At 40.9% G+C, this 17,046-nt stretch overlaps 1 protein-coding gene across 2 annotated transcripts in view; it reads left to right on the plus strand.

Annotated features, from left to right (window-relative positions):
• Positions 1–17,046, plus strand: part of COG2 (component of oligomeric golgi complex 2) — a 51,305-nt gene that overhangs the window by 15,801 nt on the left and 18,458 nt on the right. For both annotated transcript variants that reach the window (XM_002717389.5, XM_051820690.2), the window contains exons 4-9: positions 1,636–1,716; positions 3,685–3,788; positions 8,844–8,952; positions 9,490–9,669; positions 11,696–11,820; positions 15,258–15,384. In XM_002717389.5, the coding sequence (XP_002717435.1) occupies positions 1,636–1,716; positions 3,685–3,788; positions 8,844–8,952; positions 9,490–9,669; positions 11,696–11,820; positions 15,258–15,384 (726 nt within the window). The remainder of the gene's footprint in view (positions 1–1,635; positions 1,717–3,684; positions 3,789–8,843; positions 8,953–9,489; positions 9,670–11,695; positions 11,821–15,257; positions 15,385–17,046) is intronic.

A 17,046-nucleotide genomic window follows, 5' to 3' on the forward strand; every position in this document is an offset into this window, starting at 1 on the left:
TAGGAGTTAAGTCTTGAGCTGTATCTTGAACTAGCAGGTATTTTTAAGAAGCTTGTTAAAGTACTTCTCTTAAGAAAATCATTTTTGTGGTTCACTGTTGGATTCCACACTGGCCTCTGCATGGCTCTCTGTGGCTCTCCTGTCTTCTTTTAAGTGTTTTTCCTATCCCCAAGTCTCCAACTTTGCAGATAAGATGTTTCCCAAAAGTCTTAGCCACTCTTCTCTCTCAGACTCTATCATCCCTCTGGCTTTGTGGCTCAGCCTACCTTACTGCTTGCCAGCATCACCACCCCTCCCTTTTCCCACAGCAATCTTGGTAGCCACCTTTTCCTAATTGATCTAGCCATAGACCTTTCTTTCCTTTTTGACCCAATTCATAATGCTGCTCTATGAGATTCTGAGACCACTGAGGGATGATATTGTTTCTGTCTTATTCATCATTGTTTCCTTAATAGTTTGCATTTACTGGCCATTTCATGACAGGTGTTCAGTGAGTGACCAAATTCACTTTTTTATAGAAGATTTGTGATTTGTCTAGTTTATTTCAGTATCTGTCACCGTCATTTGGCCTCAGTTCCTAGTTAGGCTCATGCTTGGCTTAATTCATGAGTCTCTGGACATATTCTCCACCTCTCCCTTCTATTCACCCTGTACTTCTTGAGTCCCAATTTTTTTTTTTTTAAGATTTATTTATTTATTTGAAAGTCAGAGTTCTACAGATAAAGAGAGGTGCAGAGAGAGAGAGAGAGAGAGAGAGAGAGAGGTCTTCCATTCTAGTTCACTCCTCAACTGCCTACAATGGCCAGAGCTGCACAGATCCAAAGCCAGGAGCCAGGATCTTCTTCTGGGTCTCCCACGTGGGTGCAGGGACCCAAGGACTTGGGCCATCTTCCACTGCTTTACCAGGCCATAGCAGAGAGCTGGATTGGAAGTGGAGCAGCTGGGCCATAGCTGAGAGCTGGATCAGAAGAGGAGCAGCCGGGACTTGAACCAATGCCCATATGGGATGCTGGCACTGCAGGTGGCAGTTTTCCCCACTACACCACAGCACCGGCCGCAGATTCCCAATTTTTATAAAACTATTTTTGTCATGATACAACCTCAGTGCTTGAACTGCGTAAAATCTAATCTGCAGACCTTTCCTGGGCAAAGACCTCCGAAATCTACCCCTCTTTGTTTCTGCTTCTCTGAAATAGACTGCCCTGCACCTGGACGTGTGCTTCTCTGACCTTGGACCTGTCTGCCTGGTTCAGTCTTCCCACCTTTTGTTTTCTAACAGTCTCTTCTCCATACCCATCAGCAGTGACAGATCTTCAGTCCTCCTCACGTCCTACCCCCTCTGCTAACTAAGCACCCTTTTGGCTGAGGTCGTCCTTTCTCTGTCATCTGTGATGTTTATTGTGTATGCATCATTTTTCTTTGGTGGTAAATCCTGCATGACCTTGCTTTATATGTCATTTTGCCCCTAAACCATGAATTTCCTAGACAGCAGTTGTTTCTGATATTTTATGATTTTGTCAATATCTGCATAAAACTGATCTGTAGCTATTAAGTCCTATGAATTGAATTAAATGTGTAAATTTCATAATGTTACAAGACAGTATTTGCAGTTCATTTTCTTTATTTTTTTTAAAGAGTCTTAGATCATCTGTCAGTGAAGGAATTCGGGCAGTAGATGAACGAATGTCTAAACAAGAGGACATTAGGAAAAAAAAGGTATACTCAAATATCATAATATTAAAGTGTTGACTCACTCTTGCACCTTGTAGTTATGAGTGCTTTCAGGCCCGTGGTCCCAGCTGCCTTTCCTGGTAGCTCTGCAGAGAAAAGCATGCTGTCTGTTGTATGTAGGGATCGTAGCCTAGCAAGGCTAGTGAAGGGCAGAGCTTGGGTTTTCTCACTCCAGCCTCGGTAAAGTCCTGTAAATAGGAGGGGTGGAGTGAAGTAATTTTTTAAGGGATTTTATTTTTATTTATTTGAAAAGCACAGTTACGGATACAGAGAAAGGGAGAGACAGAGAAAGAGAAAGAGAGAACTCTCCCATTTGCTGGGTCACTTCCCAAATGGCCACAGTGGCTAGGACTGGGCCAGACCAAAGTCAGGAGCTTCTTCCAGGTCTCCCAAATGGGTAAAAGGTTCCAAGGACTTGGGCCATCTTCCACTGTTTTCCCAGACATCTTACCAGGAGGCTGGATCAGAAGTGGAGCAGCTGGGACAGGACCCAGTACCCAGTTGGGATGTTGGCATCATAGGCAGTGGCTTTACCTGCTGCACCACAATGCCAGCCTCAAGTAATTAATTTTTTTTAAAGGAACAGAAAATGTCTTACTCTTCTTGTGCTTTGATTTATTCACATTAAGATTTATTCACGGGACTGGCATTGTGGCACAGTGGGTTAAAGCCCTGGCCTGGAGCACCGGCATCGCATAAGGGCGCTGGTTCTGGTCCCGGCTGCTCCTCTTGCAATCCAGCTCTCTGCTATGGCCTAGGAAAGCAGTAGAAGATGGCCCAAGTCCTTGGGCCCCTGCACCCACATGGAAAACCCGGAAGAAGCTTCTGGCCCCTGGCTTCGGATTGGCACAGCTCTGGCTGTTGCGGCCATCTGGGGAGTGAACCGGCAGATGGAGGACCTCTCTCTCTCTCTCTACTTCATCTGTAACCTCTGTGTTTCAAATAAATAAAATAAATATTTTTTAAAAAAGATTTATTCACATAGACAGCATGAGGAATTTTTAAAGCAAGCTGTAGATGTCTATGTTTCATGTGAACTAAAGGCTCCTCCTCATGTCTTCTCATCCTTTTTAGTCATGTTTTCTGTTTGAAATAAGAATACAGAATTTTAGTGGTACCTAAGTGGTGACTAAATTTAAATTCCTTGTGATTTTAAAAGGATAAACAGTAGTAACTGACAGTGAAAGCACTTTAAAGTTCAGCAAGCATATCGTTTTTCTTGCAGCATTGCTAAGAAGGTGTTCTTAATCATACTTTAAAGATGAGGGGATGAGTGGGCTTTCCAATGCAAGCTCTTTGAATATTCCTCTGCAGGTTTTTGGTTTTGGAAAAAGGAAGGTGTTGCTCTCATTTTGTTATGTTGTTGCTTCTTTCTTTTTCCCTTTTATATATACCTCAGTGTGCAGTGCCTGTACTTTTTAGTAGTCCTATGTTTTAATTGTATTTCTTGTTTTTTTTTATAATCATAATTACATAAGAGCAGACTTAGATTTCAGAACTTCTTTTTTTAAGACTTATTTATTTATTTGAAAGGCAAATATTATTAAAGAGCTTGCCTTCTGTAATAAATGTCTTCAGTGAATTGACAGCTGCTTAGATGCATCATGCATATACAAATAGGATAAATGTGATCAGAAACTAAAATTACAACGTGAAGAAAGGGTCTTAAGAAAATAAGTGTTGTGCCAAAAGAAAGGTTCATTCAAGATGGGGAAAAGAAAGATGTAATAAGAGTTAAGACTATGAGAAAGCAAGCACATCTTGTTCTTTGTTTTTTAAACTATAAACTTGTGTTGCAATATTGAAATAAGCTTGTTCTAGAAAGCCAAAATTAAGATTTGCACTTTTAGAAATTCATGTTTATGGAATGTTCTAAGTATTCAGCGTTGACTTTTGGATTTAGTATGAGAAAATAACACAAGAGTGAACTTTTTTGGTTTTCATTTTTTGTAGATGTGTGTGTTGAGGCTTATACAAGTTATTCGATCAGTTGAGAAAATTGAAAAAATCTTAAACTCTCAAAATTCTAAAGAAACATCTGCACTAGAAGCAAGCAGGTAAGGATTCTTTACTGAATAAAGCATAAGCTAATACTTTATCTCTGATCTGGAAAAAAAAAGAAAATTTAAGTCTGTGGCCCTTTGTTTTATATGCAAGTATAACTTTAGAAAAGTGGGGTGTATGAAATGTTAAAGTTTATGATACATGTTCCTACAAAGCCTTTGTGGTTATAGGCTTCAGTTCCAACACTCACCTTGAGTGAATCAGAGGCAGCGTGCTTTGTGTGGAATATTTTTCTCAATGGACTAGCAAATTCTTATTGATATTCAAGGTTTTAGACAGGCCCAGAGTATTACAGGTGATGTGCCTTGAGGTTCAAAATGAGCTAGCATTTTATCATTAAGAAAAAGGATGGAGCATATTTAGTTAAAATGCATAAACAGCAAAGAAAAAGCTTATGAAATGAAATGATGACCATTTCCTTTGTTTTACTGTAGCTGTCTTATGACCTTCCTATTCTGAATTTAAAAACAGCCAGATGAGTGGCTCAAAATGAGTTGAAAAGCTGGTATCAACACAATCTGGAAGCCACAGGTGTGATGGAAAGAGCATGGTTTATATTGCCTGTGCCAGCTGGGTAGCCTGGGTCAAGTTATTTCCACTCTCTGTATCTTAGTGTTGTCATCTGTAATGTAAGGTTCATTGTAACTCCACTTGGCAGGGTTGTTTGACAGCCTGGTGAGAGATCATCAGCTAGTACAGCCGTAACATTTTTCTGCAATTAATATGTGATAAGCTGCTAGAAAACCAGCCGAGACCAAATTGCATATACTTGTCCATAGTCCCGATCAGACTGTAAAAGCATGTTAGATTTCTTAGTTTTAGGAACCAGAATTTTTAGATTGAGAAGAAACTTAGAGACAGAATGCTCCATACCTCTCATTTTGTAGATTAAGAAATGAGACATTGGGGCCAGCACTGTGGTGTAGCAGGGAAAGCCGCTGCCTGCAGTACTGGCATCCCATATGGGCGCCGGTTAGAATCCCGGCTGCTCCACTGACGATCTAGCTCTCTGCTATGGCCTGGGAAAGCAGTAGAAGATGACCCAAGTCCTTGGGACCCTGCACCCTCGTGTGAGACCCAGAAGAAGCTCCTGGCTCCTGGCTTCGGATTGGCACAGCTCTGGCCGTTGCAACTAACTGGGAAGTGAACCATTGGATGGAAGACCTCTCTCTCTCTCTCTCTCTCTCTCTCTCTCTGCCTCTCCATCTCTCTCTGTGTAACTCTGACTTTCAAATAAATAAATAAATCTTAAAAAATGAGACATCCAAAAAGGAAGTGATTCTACCATCTTGGGTCTCTACTCCCTTTTTTTTTTTTTTTTTTTTTTGACAGAGTGGACAGTGAGAGAGACAGAGAGAAAGGTCTTCCTTTTTGCCGTTGGTTCACCCTCCAATGGCCGCCACGGCCGGTGCGCTGCGGCTGGCCCACCGCGCTGATCCGATGGCAGGAGCCAGGTGCTTATCCTGGTCTCCCATGCGGGTGCAGGGCCCAAGCACTTGGGCCATCCTCCACTGCCTTCCCGGGCCACAGCAGAGAGCTGGCCTGGAAGAGGGGCAACCGGGATAGAATCCGGCACCCCAACCGGGACTAGAACCCGGGGTGCTGGCACCGCTAGGTGGAGGATTAGCCTATTGAGCCGCGGCGCCGGCTTCTACTCCCTTTCATAATTAAGCTGTATACATGAGTGATCAGTCCCTGCCATTGTTTCTCAGCCTGCTTTACTCATGCCCTGGCCCTTGGATTCCTCTTCATCTGCATCTGTCAGTCACCACTGATGCCCTTCTGCGAAGTTCAGTGGTGCCCCCTGTTTGCTTTAACTGCTCTGCTTCTTGGTTACACTCAGTGGCGCTCACATCCCCTCCAACTGTGCCCTCACTCAGCATCCGTAATACCAGGCAGTTTTCCTTCCATCGTTTGCCCATTCCGTCTGTTTTCATGGACTTTACCATCCCCTTTAATGGCAGCTTTGCCAGAGTGCTGTTCTCAGTGCTGTGCTCTTCGTCAGCCTCTCTTGAGCAACCTAACTACCCAGCTACCTCTCGGGTGCTGATCTCTATCTCCAGACCCGCTTCCCCAGGACTGAGGCTCATGCCGTTCTGACCAGGGGGAGTCTCTTGGAAGTTCTGCCGGTGCCTCACACCAATCCTGTCGAAAACGGAATTCATTATTTTATTTTCCTATATGTCTCCACCAGCCAAAAACCTCACTGTTCCCTTTTCCTTGTCTTAATCTGTGGCACCTCCATTTCCCTCAGGACCTGGCTAGGAATCTTGGGCAAGTCACTTTCCTCCTCTTCTCCCCTCATCTCCCTCGTCCATGTACCAGGCAAGTCCAGTAGAGTCTGCTGCCGTATCCTCGCAGTTCTTCCTCTCGGGCGGCGGCCTCCTCGCTGACCTCTCGTCTCCTGGACTTACACAAGCTCTGCAGCAGCCAGATGGATCTTCGGATTTGTCTGATCACATCTCGCCCTTGATTAAAGTCTTTTCATGGTGCCCCAGTGTTTTCTGGATAAATTTTAACTCCTAAGCCACTCTGTGCCACCTGTCCTGTGCTCTTCATTGTTTGTTCGGAACTACGTGTGCTTCCCTGACTTCCATAAAGATTGCTGATTGGTGTGCCCATCCTGTGTACAGTCGTCCATCTGTGCTAATGGCCCTTTCTGTCACTTCCGCCTCCTCTTCAGCTGCCTGGTTGCCTTTTACTCCTTACAGATCTAGCACAGAACATGCTCAAAGTGTGGAAAGGTAGTTAGTTTTCAAGATACTGTCCTAAGTGGGGAGAAAACCATGCAAAGCAATATGAATTTGTAAAATGTATTCTCTGTTGTATTGGATGCTATTGCTTCTATCTGCTTGCTTTAAACTCTGTTCCAGTCAGTTCTATACAGAATGAATAAATAAGAACTAAAAAAGTTACCTTCTGTACAACTCAATTGCAGGACCACCTTCTCCAGAAAGTCTTCCATCACTTAGATTCTCCTTCTTGCTGCTTCTATCAGGCCTCTGGGCCATCTAGCAGAGAACTGGGATGTGGGACTGCAAGTTGATTGGCTTGTGTCCTTTTCCCATCATCTGTAAGGTCCCTGGCATCAGAGGCCTGGTCTTCCTCACTACAGCCAGTGTCTGGAGCTAATAGGTACCTAAAAAGTAACCAAGTATCATCAACTAGTGAGGAATGCGCTTCTGATACTTCAGCGATTTCTTTACTGTACATGCTATTCCTTTGGAATGTCCCACTTTAAATATAATAGATATTACACTACTCCTTGCCCTGAATCCAGTTTGAGCTTTTCCTTGACTTATATCAGCAATATTAAACTATACAGAAGGTAAAAACCGGAGCCGTATTAGTTACTAGTAAATTTATCATGGTATAGGCCATAAACATTTAGATAAATTTTTAAAGATTTATTTATTTTATTTGAAAGGCAGAGTTACAGAGAGAGAGAGAGAGAGAGAGAGAGAGAGTGATATCTTCCTTTCACTGGGTTCACTCTTCAAATGTGTGCAATGGCTGGGGCTGGTCCAGTCTGAAGCTAGGAGCCAGGAGCTTCCTCTGGGTCTCTCATGTGGGTGTAGGGGCCCAAGCACTTGAGCCATCTCCTGATTTTCCCAGATCATTAGCAGGGAGCTGGATAGAAAGTGGAGCAGCCAGGAATAGAACCAGCACCCATATGGAATGCCACCATTGCAGGTGGCTGCTTAACCCACTATGCCATAGCACTGGCACCTACATTTAGATAATTTACAAAGAATACATCCATGGGGCCAGCACTGTGGCACAGCGGGTTAATGCCCTAGCCTGCAGCGCCGGCATCCCATATGGGTGCCGGTTGTAGTCCCTGCTGCTCCTCTTCAGATCCAGCTCTCTGCTATGGCCTGGGAAAGCAGTAGAAGATGACCCAAGTCCTTGGGCCCCTGCACCCTTTCAGGAAGCTTGGAAGAAGCTCCTGGCTCCTGCCTTTGGATCGTCACAGCTCTGGCCATTGTGGTCATCAGGGTGTGAACCAGCAGATGGAAGACCTCTCTCTCTGTCTCTACATCTCTTTGTAACTCTGTCTTTCAAATAAAATAAAATAAAATCTTAAAAAAAAAAAAAAAAAAAAAACAAAGAATACATCCACACTGGCTAATATTCAGGAAAGAGGAGGGATATCCAGAGCTGACTTTTGGGTTGGTCGTGCTGGGCAGTTACTCTCCTCTCCCTCAGTATTGGTTTGGGTGAATACAGAACTGGGTAGACCACTGGTGGCTTCAGTATCACATTGCATATCCCCTTATGGTGTGGACGTTTTCCCCACTAACTGGTTTGTCATCATCAGATTCAGGAAGCCTCAGCAAAGCCCAGTGGGTGCTTCAGTACTTCTCCTTTGCTCTTTTTATGTTCTTTGGCGTGGTAGTGGTCTTTTATACTGAGCTTTAGAAAAACAGTGCATTAATCACACTTTCTGGCAAAATACACAGTGAACAGCTTTTCACTGAGACTGGAGCATATGGCTTGACTGTTCCTTTAGCTATTTGGTAAAGGTAATTTTTAAGTAAACTATTTTGAGATGTTGTATTTATTGCTGCCGGAGAGCCAGGTTTGTTTACTGAGATAGCAGTTAGGATATTTTAGGAAAAGGGAGAATGAGACAGGTAGAGAGATACAAGATGATTCAGATATAAGTAATAGGATAAGCGGGGGTTGGGGGGGGAGGGTCCTGAATGGGAGAGCTGCAAAAAGTATAAACATGTATTTGTTCCTGCACTGGCCTAGTTCAGCCCTACTTCTGTCTGGGCCCTGTGGCTCAAGGTCAAGCAGCATCACTCTCTTGTACTTAACTGATTCCCTACCATACCTGTGCCGTGCTATGTATGTGCCTTATAGGGGACTTGGCATAAAGGTTGCTTTAGATTTCACCTTGTAAAAAGGTGACCATATAGGAAGACTCTCTAATGAAAGTTACACAGTGGGTGTTAAAGCATTACATTTGCTAATCATGTGTTAGATTATCTTGGGAATAAAAACTTTAGGAATTAAATTTCTATAATTCTTATCTCTCCTAGCCCACTTTTAACAGGACAGATTTTGGAGAGAATTGCCACAGAATTTAACCAGTTACAGTTCCATGCTGTTCAAAGCAAAGGCATGCCTCTTTTGGACAAAATAAGACCAGTAAGTGGTTTTAGTTTGGTGTTTCAGAATTTGCTAAATAATTTTGGTTTGACCTAGTAATGTACCTGATATTAATCTATAGGATTTTAAAGCCAGACTTGAATTTGTTTTTGGTTTTTAGGCTCCTGCCTCATAGGTGTCACACATTATGTAATTTATGTAAAGATTCAGACACATTCTTTAACCTATAGGAGTAAAATTCTGAATTTCATGTAATTGACAGACAATGTGGACAGATTTAATTTACCCAAAGTCCTTGACTGGGCTTTAAATCCACAATGTCTATCATAAAGATTTACTCTATAACTTAGGAGGAAAATAGCATTTTGTGATTCTATCTAAGTTCTTCAATAAAGCAGAGATTCATTTGCACAAAGATTGTGACGAGAAGGGGGATTCAGTCTTGCTCTCCAGGAAATGTTGATATTTTAATTTTACATATATTCTGTTAGGGTAAGATACTTGTTATGTGTATCTCTGAATGTTCAGAAATTACTCCAACTAGAGCTTTCATTTCTCATCCATATTTTCTCACAGCGTATAGCTGGTATTACAGCCATGTTACAGCAGTCACTGGAAGGTCTGCTGTTAGAAGGCCTTCAGACTTCCAACGTGGACATAGTGCGGCACTGCTTGCGGACTTACGCCACCATTGACAAGACCCGGGATGCGGAGGCCTTAGTTGGCCAAGTACTGGTGAAACCATACATAGATGAGGTCTGTACACCTGTCAACAGGCACTCACGGGGCATCTTTTGTCTTTGACTCTTTTCTGGGTGTGGAGGTTGCAAGAAGATAGAACAGAGATACTCCTATAAACACTCCGGTAGTTACTGCAGTATCAGCCATAAGAAACTGCTGGTCCCTGTTGGTTACAGTCGGCACACCAGGAATTGGTCATGCTGTCTGGTGTGTTCTGGTGATGCTGTGACTCAGGTATTATCCTAAGTCAGTAGGGCTGAATGTTTCATCGAGAAAGAAGGTATGCATTGCAATGGTTTTTAGGTCAGTGTAAATTATGGTATTCAAATTATATTTCAATGAAGTTGTTAAAAAACATTTTGAACCACTGTTCTTGTGGGTGGAATGAAGTAAGTAAGCAAGTAACAACTCTACAGTGTACAGAGCCTGTGCAGAGAGCTCTGTGGACATGGAGAGGTTTGTGGTCAGGGAAAGACAGTGGATCACCAACAGATTTCAGGGGGCACCTGACATTTAGCACAAATCCTGAAATCTGGGTTTGCTGGCCCAGAAAGATGATAGGGGGACTGTGCAAGGATGAAGGAGCGTTACAGCACATGAGCAGAGGAACTCCTTAAGTCCAGAACTTCATTCGCTAGTATCCTTCCCCTCTTAGGATGCAGTTAAAATACAGGAAGGAAGTACATCCTGCCTTTGAGCTGCCAGCTTGGAGGTTGTGCCACATGAAGTTGCTGAAATTCAGCTATTTCTGGCATTAAAAATTGTGACAGCTTCATGTGGCTCAAACCAAGGGAGGTCACAGAGGCCTCCCTCAGAGTTTAGACTGTCTTCACCCCATCAGTGTAAGTGTTCTTTCTGTCCGGTAAGTACAAAAGTATACTCATAGCTCCAGAGTGAAGGTCTTTCATTTTCTAAAGGCAAAAATCAGGCCCCAAACATAAAAATGAGATGTAGGAATTATTTCCAGAAATGCTGTTGGTTTTGCTAAGATTGCTAAAAATGAATGATCTATCAATTCTTTCCACTCATCTCTTGTATTCCAGAGAGCTATGTGGGGTAAAAAAAAGACCAACTATTCTATATCAATAAGTGAAAATACTTTAGTTATTGCCTTTTTTTACAAAAGTTTTTTGTTTGTTTGTTTGTTTGTTTTTACTTAAAAGGCAAAGTAACACACAGAGAGAGAGAGAGAATGAGATCTTCCTTCTTCTGGCTTATTCCCCAAATGCCCACAACAGCCAGGGCTGGGTCAGGCTGAAACCAGGAGCCAGGAACGCTATCATTTTGGTCGCCCACGTGGGTGGCAGGGGCCCATGCATTTGAGCCATCAACTGCTGTCTTACCAGGCACATTAACAGGCAGCTGTGTTGGAAACACAGAATAACCAGGAATCAAACCAGCACTTTGAAATTGCATGTATCCCAAGTGGCAGCTTAACCTGCTGCACCACAACACCCATAATTTATGTCTTTTTCATTGAGCTGAGTTTGACGTGCTGAATTAAAGAAATATTTGAAGTTTGTGGCAAATTAAATAAACCATAGCCTTATTTTATTTTATTTAACCTTGTATACTTATCTTTCACATCATCTCTGGGCTCCCAACCTTATCACAAAAAAAAAAAAAACAATAAAATGAAGTGTATTTTCTCTCCTCTTTCTCTATCTCAAACCTCATAATTTAGATGACGATAGGAAAAAAGGCCAGGGTTAAGACAGTAGGGAACTGCAGAGGGGCATATGGTCTGATTTAAATTTTTTAAACGAGTGTTTACTTTCAAGTTGAGAAGAGAAGCAAGAGAATGTGGATGATTTGTCAGCTCCCAGCCAAACTCTGTCACCCATCCTCTATCTCCCCCATGGTTAGCATGGTGCAGCTAAATCCTAGGAACTATTTTGAACATGACCTATAACTTGCATTAATATCAATTGAGAAGCAGGTGGACAGAGAATGTACTTAAGGTTTTCTTTATTTTCTCTGTAGTGTATAGTTTATAGTTCTCATTTAAATACTTTTTAAGAAGATAATACCCTTTCCCTAGGTGATTGTGGAGCACTTTGTTGAGTCTCATCCCAGTGGCCTTCAGATGATGTATGATAAACTCCTGGAGTTCGTTCCTCACCACTGCCGCCTTCTTCGAGAAGTCACGGGAGGAGCCATCTCTAGGTAATTTACACAGCCCTGCGTATTAGACTCCGTCTCGGTGTCAGGGAGCACACCTGTTAACTGCTAATGCAGGGTTGATGACGCTGTCTTGTGAGCTGGAACCATCATGAACCTGCTTATTTCATTGTTCCCTCCTGCAACACTGGGAGGTGGTCCCTAGTAGCCTTCCTCATCCTCACAGAAGAGAAACTTGAGTCTGGGACCGACAGGTGCATCTTTGAATACAGAGCCTGTCCTTTCTTCTTCCCCTGCATGATCTTATTCCTAAAGTTAGTTTGATATAAAAGTGGCTTTCCTTCCATGCTTCTAATGTCATAATCTCTATAAGTATCAAATCAGTGTAATCCAAGTTATAGACTAACTATGAAGTAATATACACTTTTCCATCAATTTATGTCGTTTCCACATCTTTCTAATTCTTTCATAAATATCCTCTTGCTTTTCACCTGTGCTGTTGTCCCAGTCCAGGTCTTGGCATCTGTCATGCAGGATAATAAGATCTCCCCACCTGGTCTTCTTGCTTCCAGTTCACCCTCTGCAGTCAGCACTGGGACTACCACATTTACCTGGATGCCTTCATAGACGGCCCTCCTCATCCATCTCCTGGCTTCTTTGTGTTCATAGGGGAAGGCCAGGCTTTTTGATACAGTGTTTAAAAGCCTGTATGATCTGGACCTGGCAGTCTTCACTAAATCACTGTGCTCTGGAACTTTACGGTTGCCACCCCAGGGTGCTCTGGCCACATGGGACTGGTTGCCTTCCCCCATCATCTTTGTACTCGTGAGCATCTGTGTTTCCCCTCTTCTTGCCCCTGTGCTTCCCGTGTGCTTTGACTTCCTGTGGAGGTATTGCTCCCCTCGAAGCTGCAACTCAGACCCACTTCTTCAAGAGACCATCCTGTAACCTGTGTTCAACACTGACCATGTCCTCTGGATTCCAGGACACATTGCTTTTGCTCCTGCCTTGCAATGCGATTGCTTCCTGCACTGCCCACATTTTCCCTCACCTCTTGATAGCATCTTAAAGATGGGAGCTTCCTGATCCGTGTTTGCACAATGCAAGAGCTCAGCTGTTTCAGTGATGGGAAGGCAAATAAAGTTCCTGGAGCAAGTAATGCATTTGGTTTTGAAGTTTTGTGCTTTGCAAAAAAAGAAAAAGAAAAAAAGATGAGTCATTAATGTGTGCTTGATCTTTTAGGTACTCTCTATTTTACTGTATTATTCCAAGTAAAGGCTCATTTTACCATTTTTATCTAGTTATGAGGATTTATATTTGGGGATAAGAATATAGAAATCATATAAAATTGAAGAAGCCATAGTTACAAGACAACCTGGCATTAGGTTTGGCAGGACAAGTCTTTGGTCCTGAAATGTCGAGTTTCCAAGCTTTAGAAGTCTTTCCACTGGTTTTCAGTGGAACTGAATTCATGGGGGAGGCTCGAAATTGAGGGATCTAAGGCGTACCCTGCTAGGCATCTTTACCTGCCCCAGCTCCGTCTGCTGCATATCCCTCACCTAACCTTGCCCAGCTCCTGGCCTCAGGTTTCCAAAGGTGTGAGGCTTCCCTTGCTCTTTGTTTGCATTTCCCTTCATTAATGTTCTAACTGGCAACACTCCGAAACATATCGTGCATAGAAAATGGATTCATTTTTAGCTTTTCTAATCAGCCCTATATGTCAGCTATTAACCTTGCAGATTTAAAATGTGCCCTTGGGGCTTTAGGTTAGACATTTGCTTTGGAATGAGGAGATTTTGTCATTTCATGTTGATTATGTGTATCTGTAGTTTAAAATCCTCAATATTTGTCCCTTCCTTATTCAGATAACAGATCAACTCTTATTATGATTGAGAGTCTATATTTGGAATCAGAAGAGTTTCAGATTTCATATTATTCTGGATTTTTGGATATACAGTGAGATATCCTGGGTAAAAAGATGCAAATCTAAACACAAAATTTATGTTGTATATATACCGAAAACACATAGCCTGAGGGTGATTTTATACAGTATTGCTAGTGTATGTGTTTTGACTGCAGCCTGTCATATGAAGTCAGGTGTGTGATTTTCCACCTTTGGCATATCTATGCCCCAAAAGTTGGGGATTTCTGAGCATTTCAGGTTTCAGATTAGGGATGCCCAACCAGCCATGTGGAATTAGATAGGCGGTAGGTGTCTTCTTTCTACTCTTCCTCCATTTTTGCAGTAATTTCTTCTAAGGTAAAACTGTAAAGTTATTTACTAACTGCTTCTGGATGGTGAAGCAAAATCACCTTGATAACCTGTCTTGTGATCATAATTTTTACCAAGCAGAAAAGTATGAAAACTTTTCTCCCATTTATGTTAATACTTTACCATAATGTCAAGTCTAAATTTGATATGTTATCTGCAAAACTCCAAGCTTTGCTAAAATAAGACCAGTCCATTTTAAAATCCATTAAAGAGTATATTTAGAACATATTATTCAGACACAACAGTCTCATGGTGGGCAGGTCTGTGAGATGGTATTTGCCTAGAAGCTACTTAGAGATCTTTAAGTTCAAGAGAAACTTGACTTAAAGAATCTACCTTGTTTATTTACTTATTTATTCATAACTACTGCCGACGTATACTTCCTATAAGCTAGGTACTTTCGAGTGCTTTATGAATATTCATCATTGTAATGACCCTGTGAGATTGATACTGTTTCTGTCCCCATTTTAAAGTTGAAGAAACCAAAGCTCAGAGAAGTTAAATGTTTTGCCTAAGATCCAAGAGCTACACTCAGGTAGTTAGGTTTCATAGCTTGTGTTTAATCTTTACACTGCTTCATTGAAGTTTGTGAATTAGAAATGCAAAGTACAGCACCAACAAAGGCAAAATAAAACATGCCCACAGAGAAAATATTTTCTGTTATCAATTTTTTGTGTCAAGATTTTGCATGAAACACTCAGATTTTTCTAACTGAAGGTAGTCTTAGAGAAAGATAAAGCACAAAGCTGTTAGTAATTGATAAATTAGCATAATATATACATTGTTTGCTTTAGGGTTTAGTAGTGTTTAGGCTGAATGCAAAGATTACTCTTCTTATGGTATTAGACTATTTATTTGTTTTGTTTTGTTTTGTTTTGTTTTACAAGATAAGAGCACAAAGATGTGGCATCCTATGTTGGAGGGCAAAGCTGTACTAGGTAATTTTATGTAGTGGTTTTATCTTATCCTTGACAGCAGAAATAGGAGTCAGAACCAGGAGATTTGCAGACTTACAGTGAGACTGAGATCAAGGAGTAAAGTAGAAATTTGAGTCTAGAAACAGACTAGCTGACAAATGTAGTTTTTTTGAAAAAGACTGGGAGAAGTTTTAGACTGAGGACCTTTAAGCAGAAGCAGCACTGTGGAAATTTGCTTTGTGGAAGTAGAATATTGTGGCATATTTGACTGAAATTTTACTCTTACTTTGCAGTGAAAAAGGCAATATTGTTCCTGGGTATGACTTTTTGGTGAATTCTCTCTGGCCAGAAATAGTACAAGGATTAGAAGAAAAGTTGCCCTCACTTTTTAATCCTGGGAATCCTGATGCATTTCACGAGGTAACTTTTCCCCTATCATCTTAATTCTTGAAGAGATTAACATGAGGCTTCAGAAAAATCAGGTTTTAATTTTAAAAACATCCTAAGGACCACTAAAATTTAGAATCTTTACAGTTGTTACCCAAGAAAAATTATTTTTATATCTCTACTGCATAATTTTGAGAAAAAAGATACTGATTGGATTTTAGGATATGCTATGTAAATGTTTTTTGTAATTAAAAAAATTAGGAAGCTCTAATATTTCCTTCTTTCCAACAACAAAAAAAGTATCACTTTAAAGATTCTGTGGTTAAGATTTCAAAGTAACTTCATGTGTTTGTTTTCCATTGTATCATTCGTTTCAAAACAGTACATAGTGTTATGGTTAAGATGGCCAGAGTTCTGACCCCAGCTCTCTAGCCTTCTCTGCTACTCACCTTCTTGGTACCTTTCTGCCTTTTCCTGTCCTGGATTTTGGTTTTCTTATCCAATAAGACAATCCTTTTCTTTTAATTAGATAGCCTATTAAATTTACTCTGATTGTAGTTACTGATGTATTTGGGTCTTATTTTGTACTTCCCATTTGTCAGTTTTTCTTCCCTCTTTTCCTTCTCCCTCTTTTTTTGCCTCCCTTTCTTTTCCACCTTCTTTGTATTTTTAGACTTTTGAGGATTTCTTTTCCTCCTGTATTCTGTGCTTTCCTACCTCTTCTAGTTTAGAAGTTATGCCCTTTGTTTCTGTGTATTCAAGGGTACTTCAAAAAGTTTGTGAAAAAAATGGAATCATGAGCTGAATTATTTTGACGCAGAAAGTCTTTGAAATCCATGCGTTGTTTTTCATAGTACACATTTTCCATGAACATTTTGAAGACCTTTCATATTAAGTAACCTTAGTGGTTAGGGTTAATCTAATCGTTACTCTTGTAGTTAATGCCCTTTCTCTCTGGATGTTTTTGTCATTGACTTTGGTGTGCTAAGTTCCATTGTGATGTGTCTAGTATGAACTTCTTTTTGTTTATTATACCAGGGCTTTTTTAGGTTCCTGAATCTGAGGATTGATGTCTTTCATCCTTTCTGGAACATTTTTACCAATTCTCTTCATTTGTGCTCTTCTATTCCTTTAGTATCTCCTTCTAGAACTCCTGATTAGACTATCTCACTTTATATTTGCTGCATTCTGGATAATTTCTCAGGATCTATCTTCTAGTTCACTAATTCCTTCTTCACTTGTATCTGAACTCTTTTCATCTGGATGTTGAGTTTCCAATTTTAAGTATAATTTTCATTGCTATAAGTTCTATTTGTTTCCCCTACTGGTAGATTGATTATTTTTTTTCCAAGTATAGAGAGGTATGATATATGTATAAGGAGCCTGGTAGACTTCAAAACAGTGAAGATAACAAATTTAGGGCTTTATTGTCCCAGTAATCCCAAATATCTGCTTTCTTTCCTTTCTCATGTTACAGTATATTGCATATGATTACTTGTATTATTTTTGATTTGCATATCAATAACTTTTGCGATTTAAAAAGTACACCTTTATAAATAACCAGAGTGAATAATGCTTTTAAGCACTAGCAATGTAAAATGTTTTATTGTTTGCTAAAAAGTGCTCTTTTGAGAACATTATTGACCATGTTAAACTTGGGAAATGGGTCAACTCAGAAATTAATCTTTTTTAAAT

This window comes from Oryctolagus cuniculus, chromosome 13 (genome assembly GCF_964237555.1).
Source record: "Oryctolagus cuniculus chromosome 13, mOryCun1.1, whole genome shotgun sequence".
NCBI classification, from domain to species: domain Eukaryota; kingdom Metazoa; phylum Chordata; class Mammalia; order Lagomorpha; family Leporidae; genus Oryctolagus; species Oryctolagus cuniculus.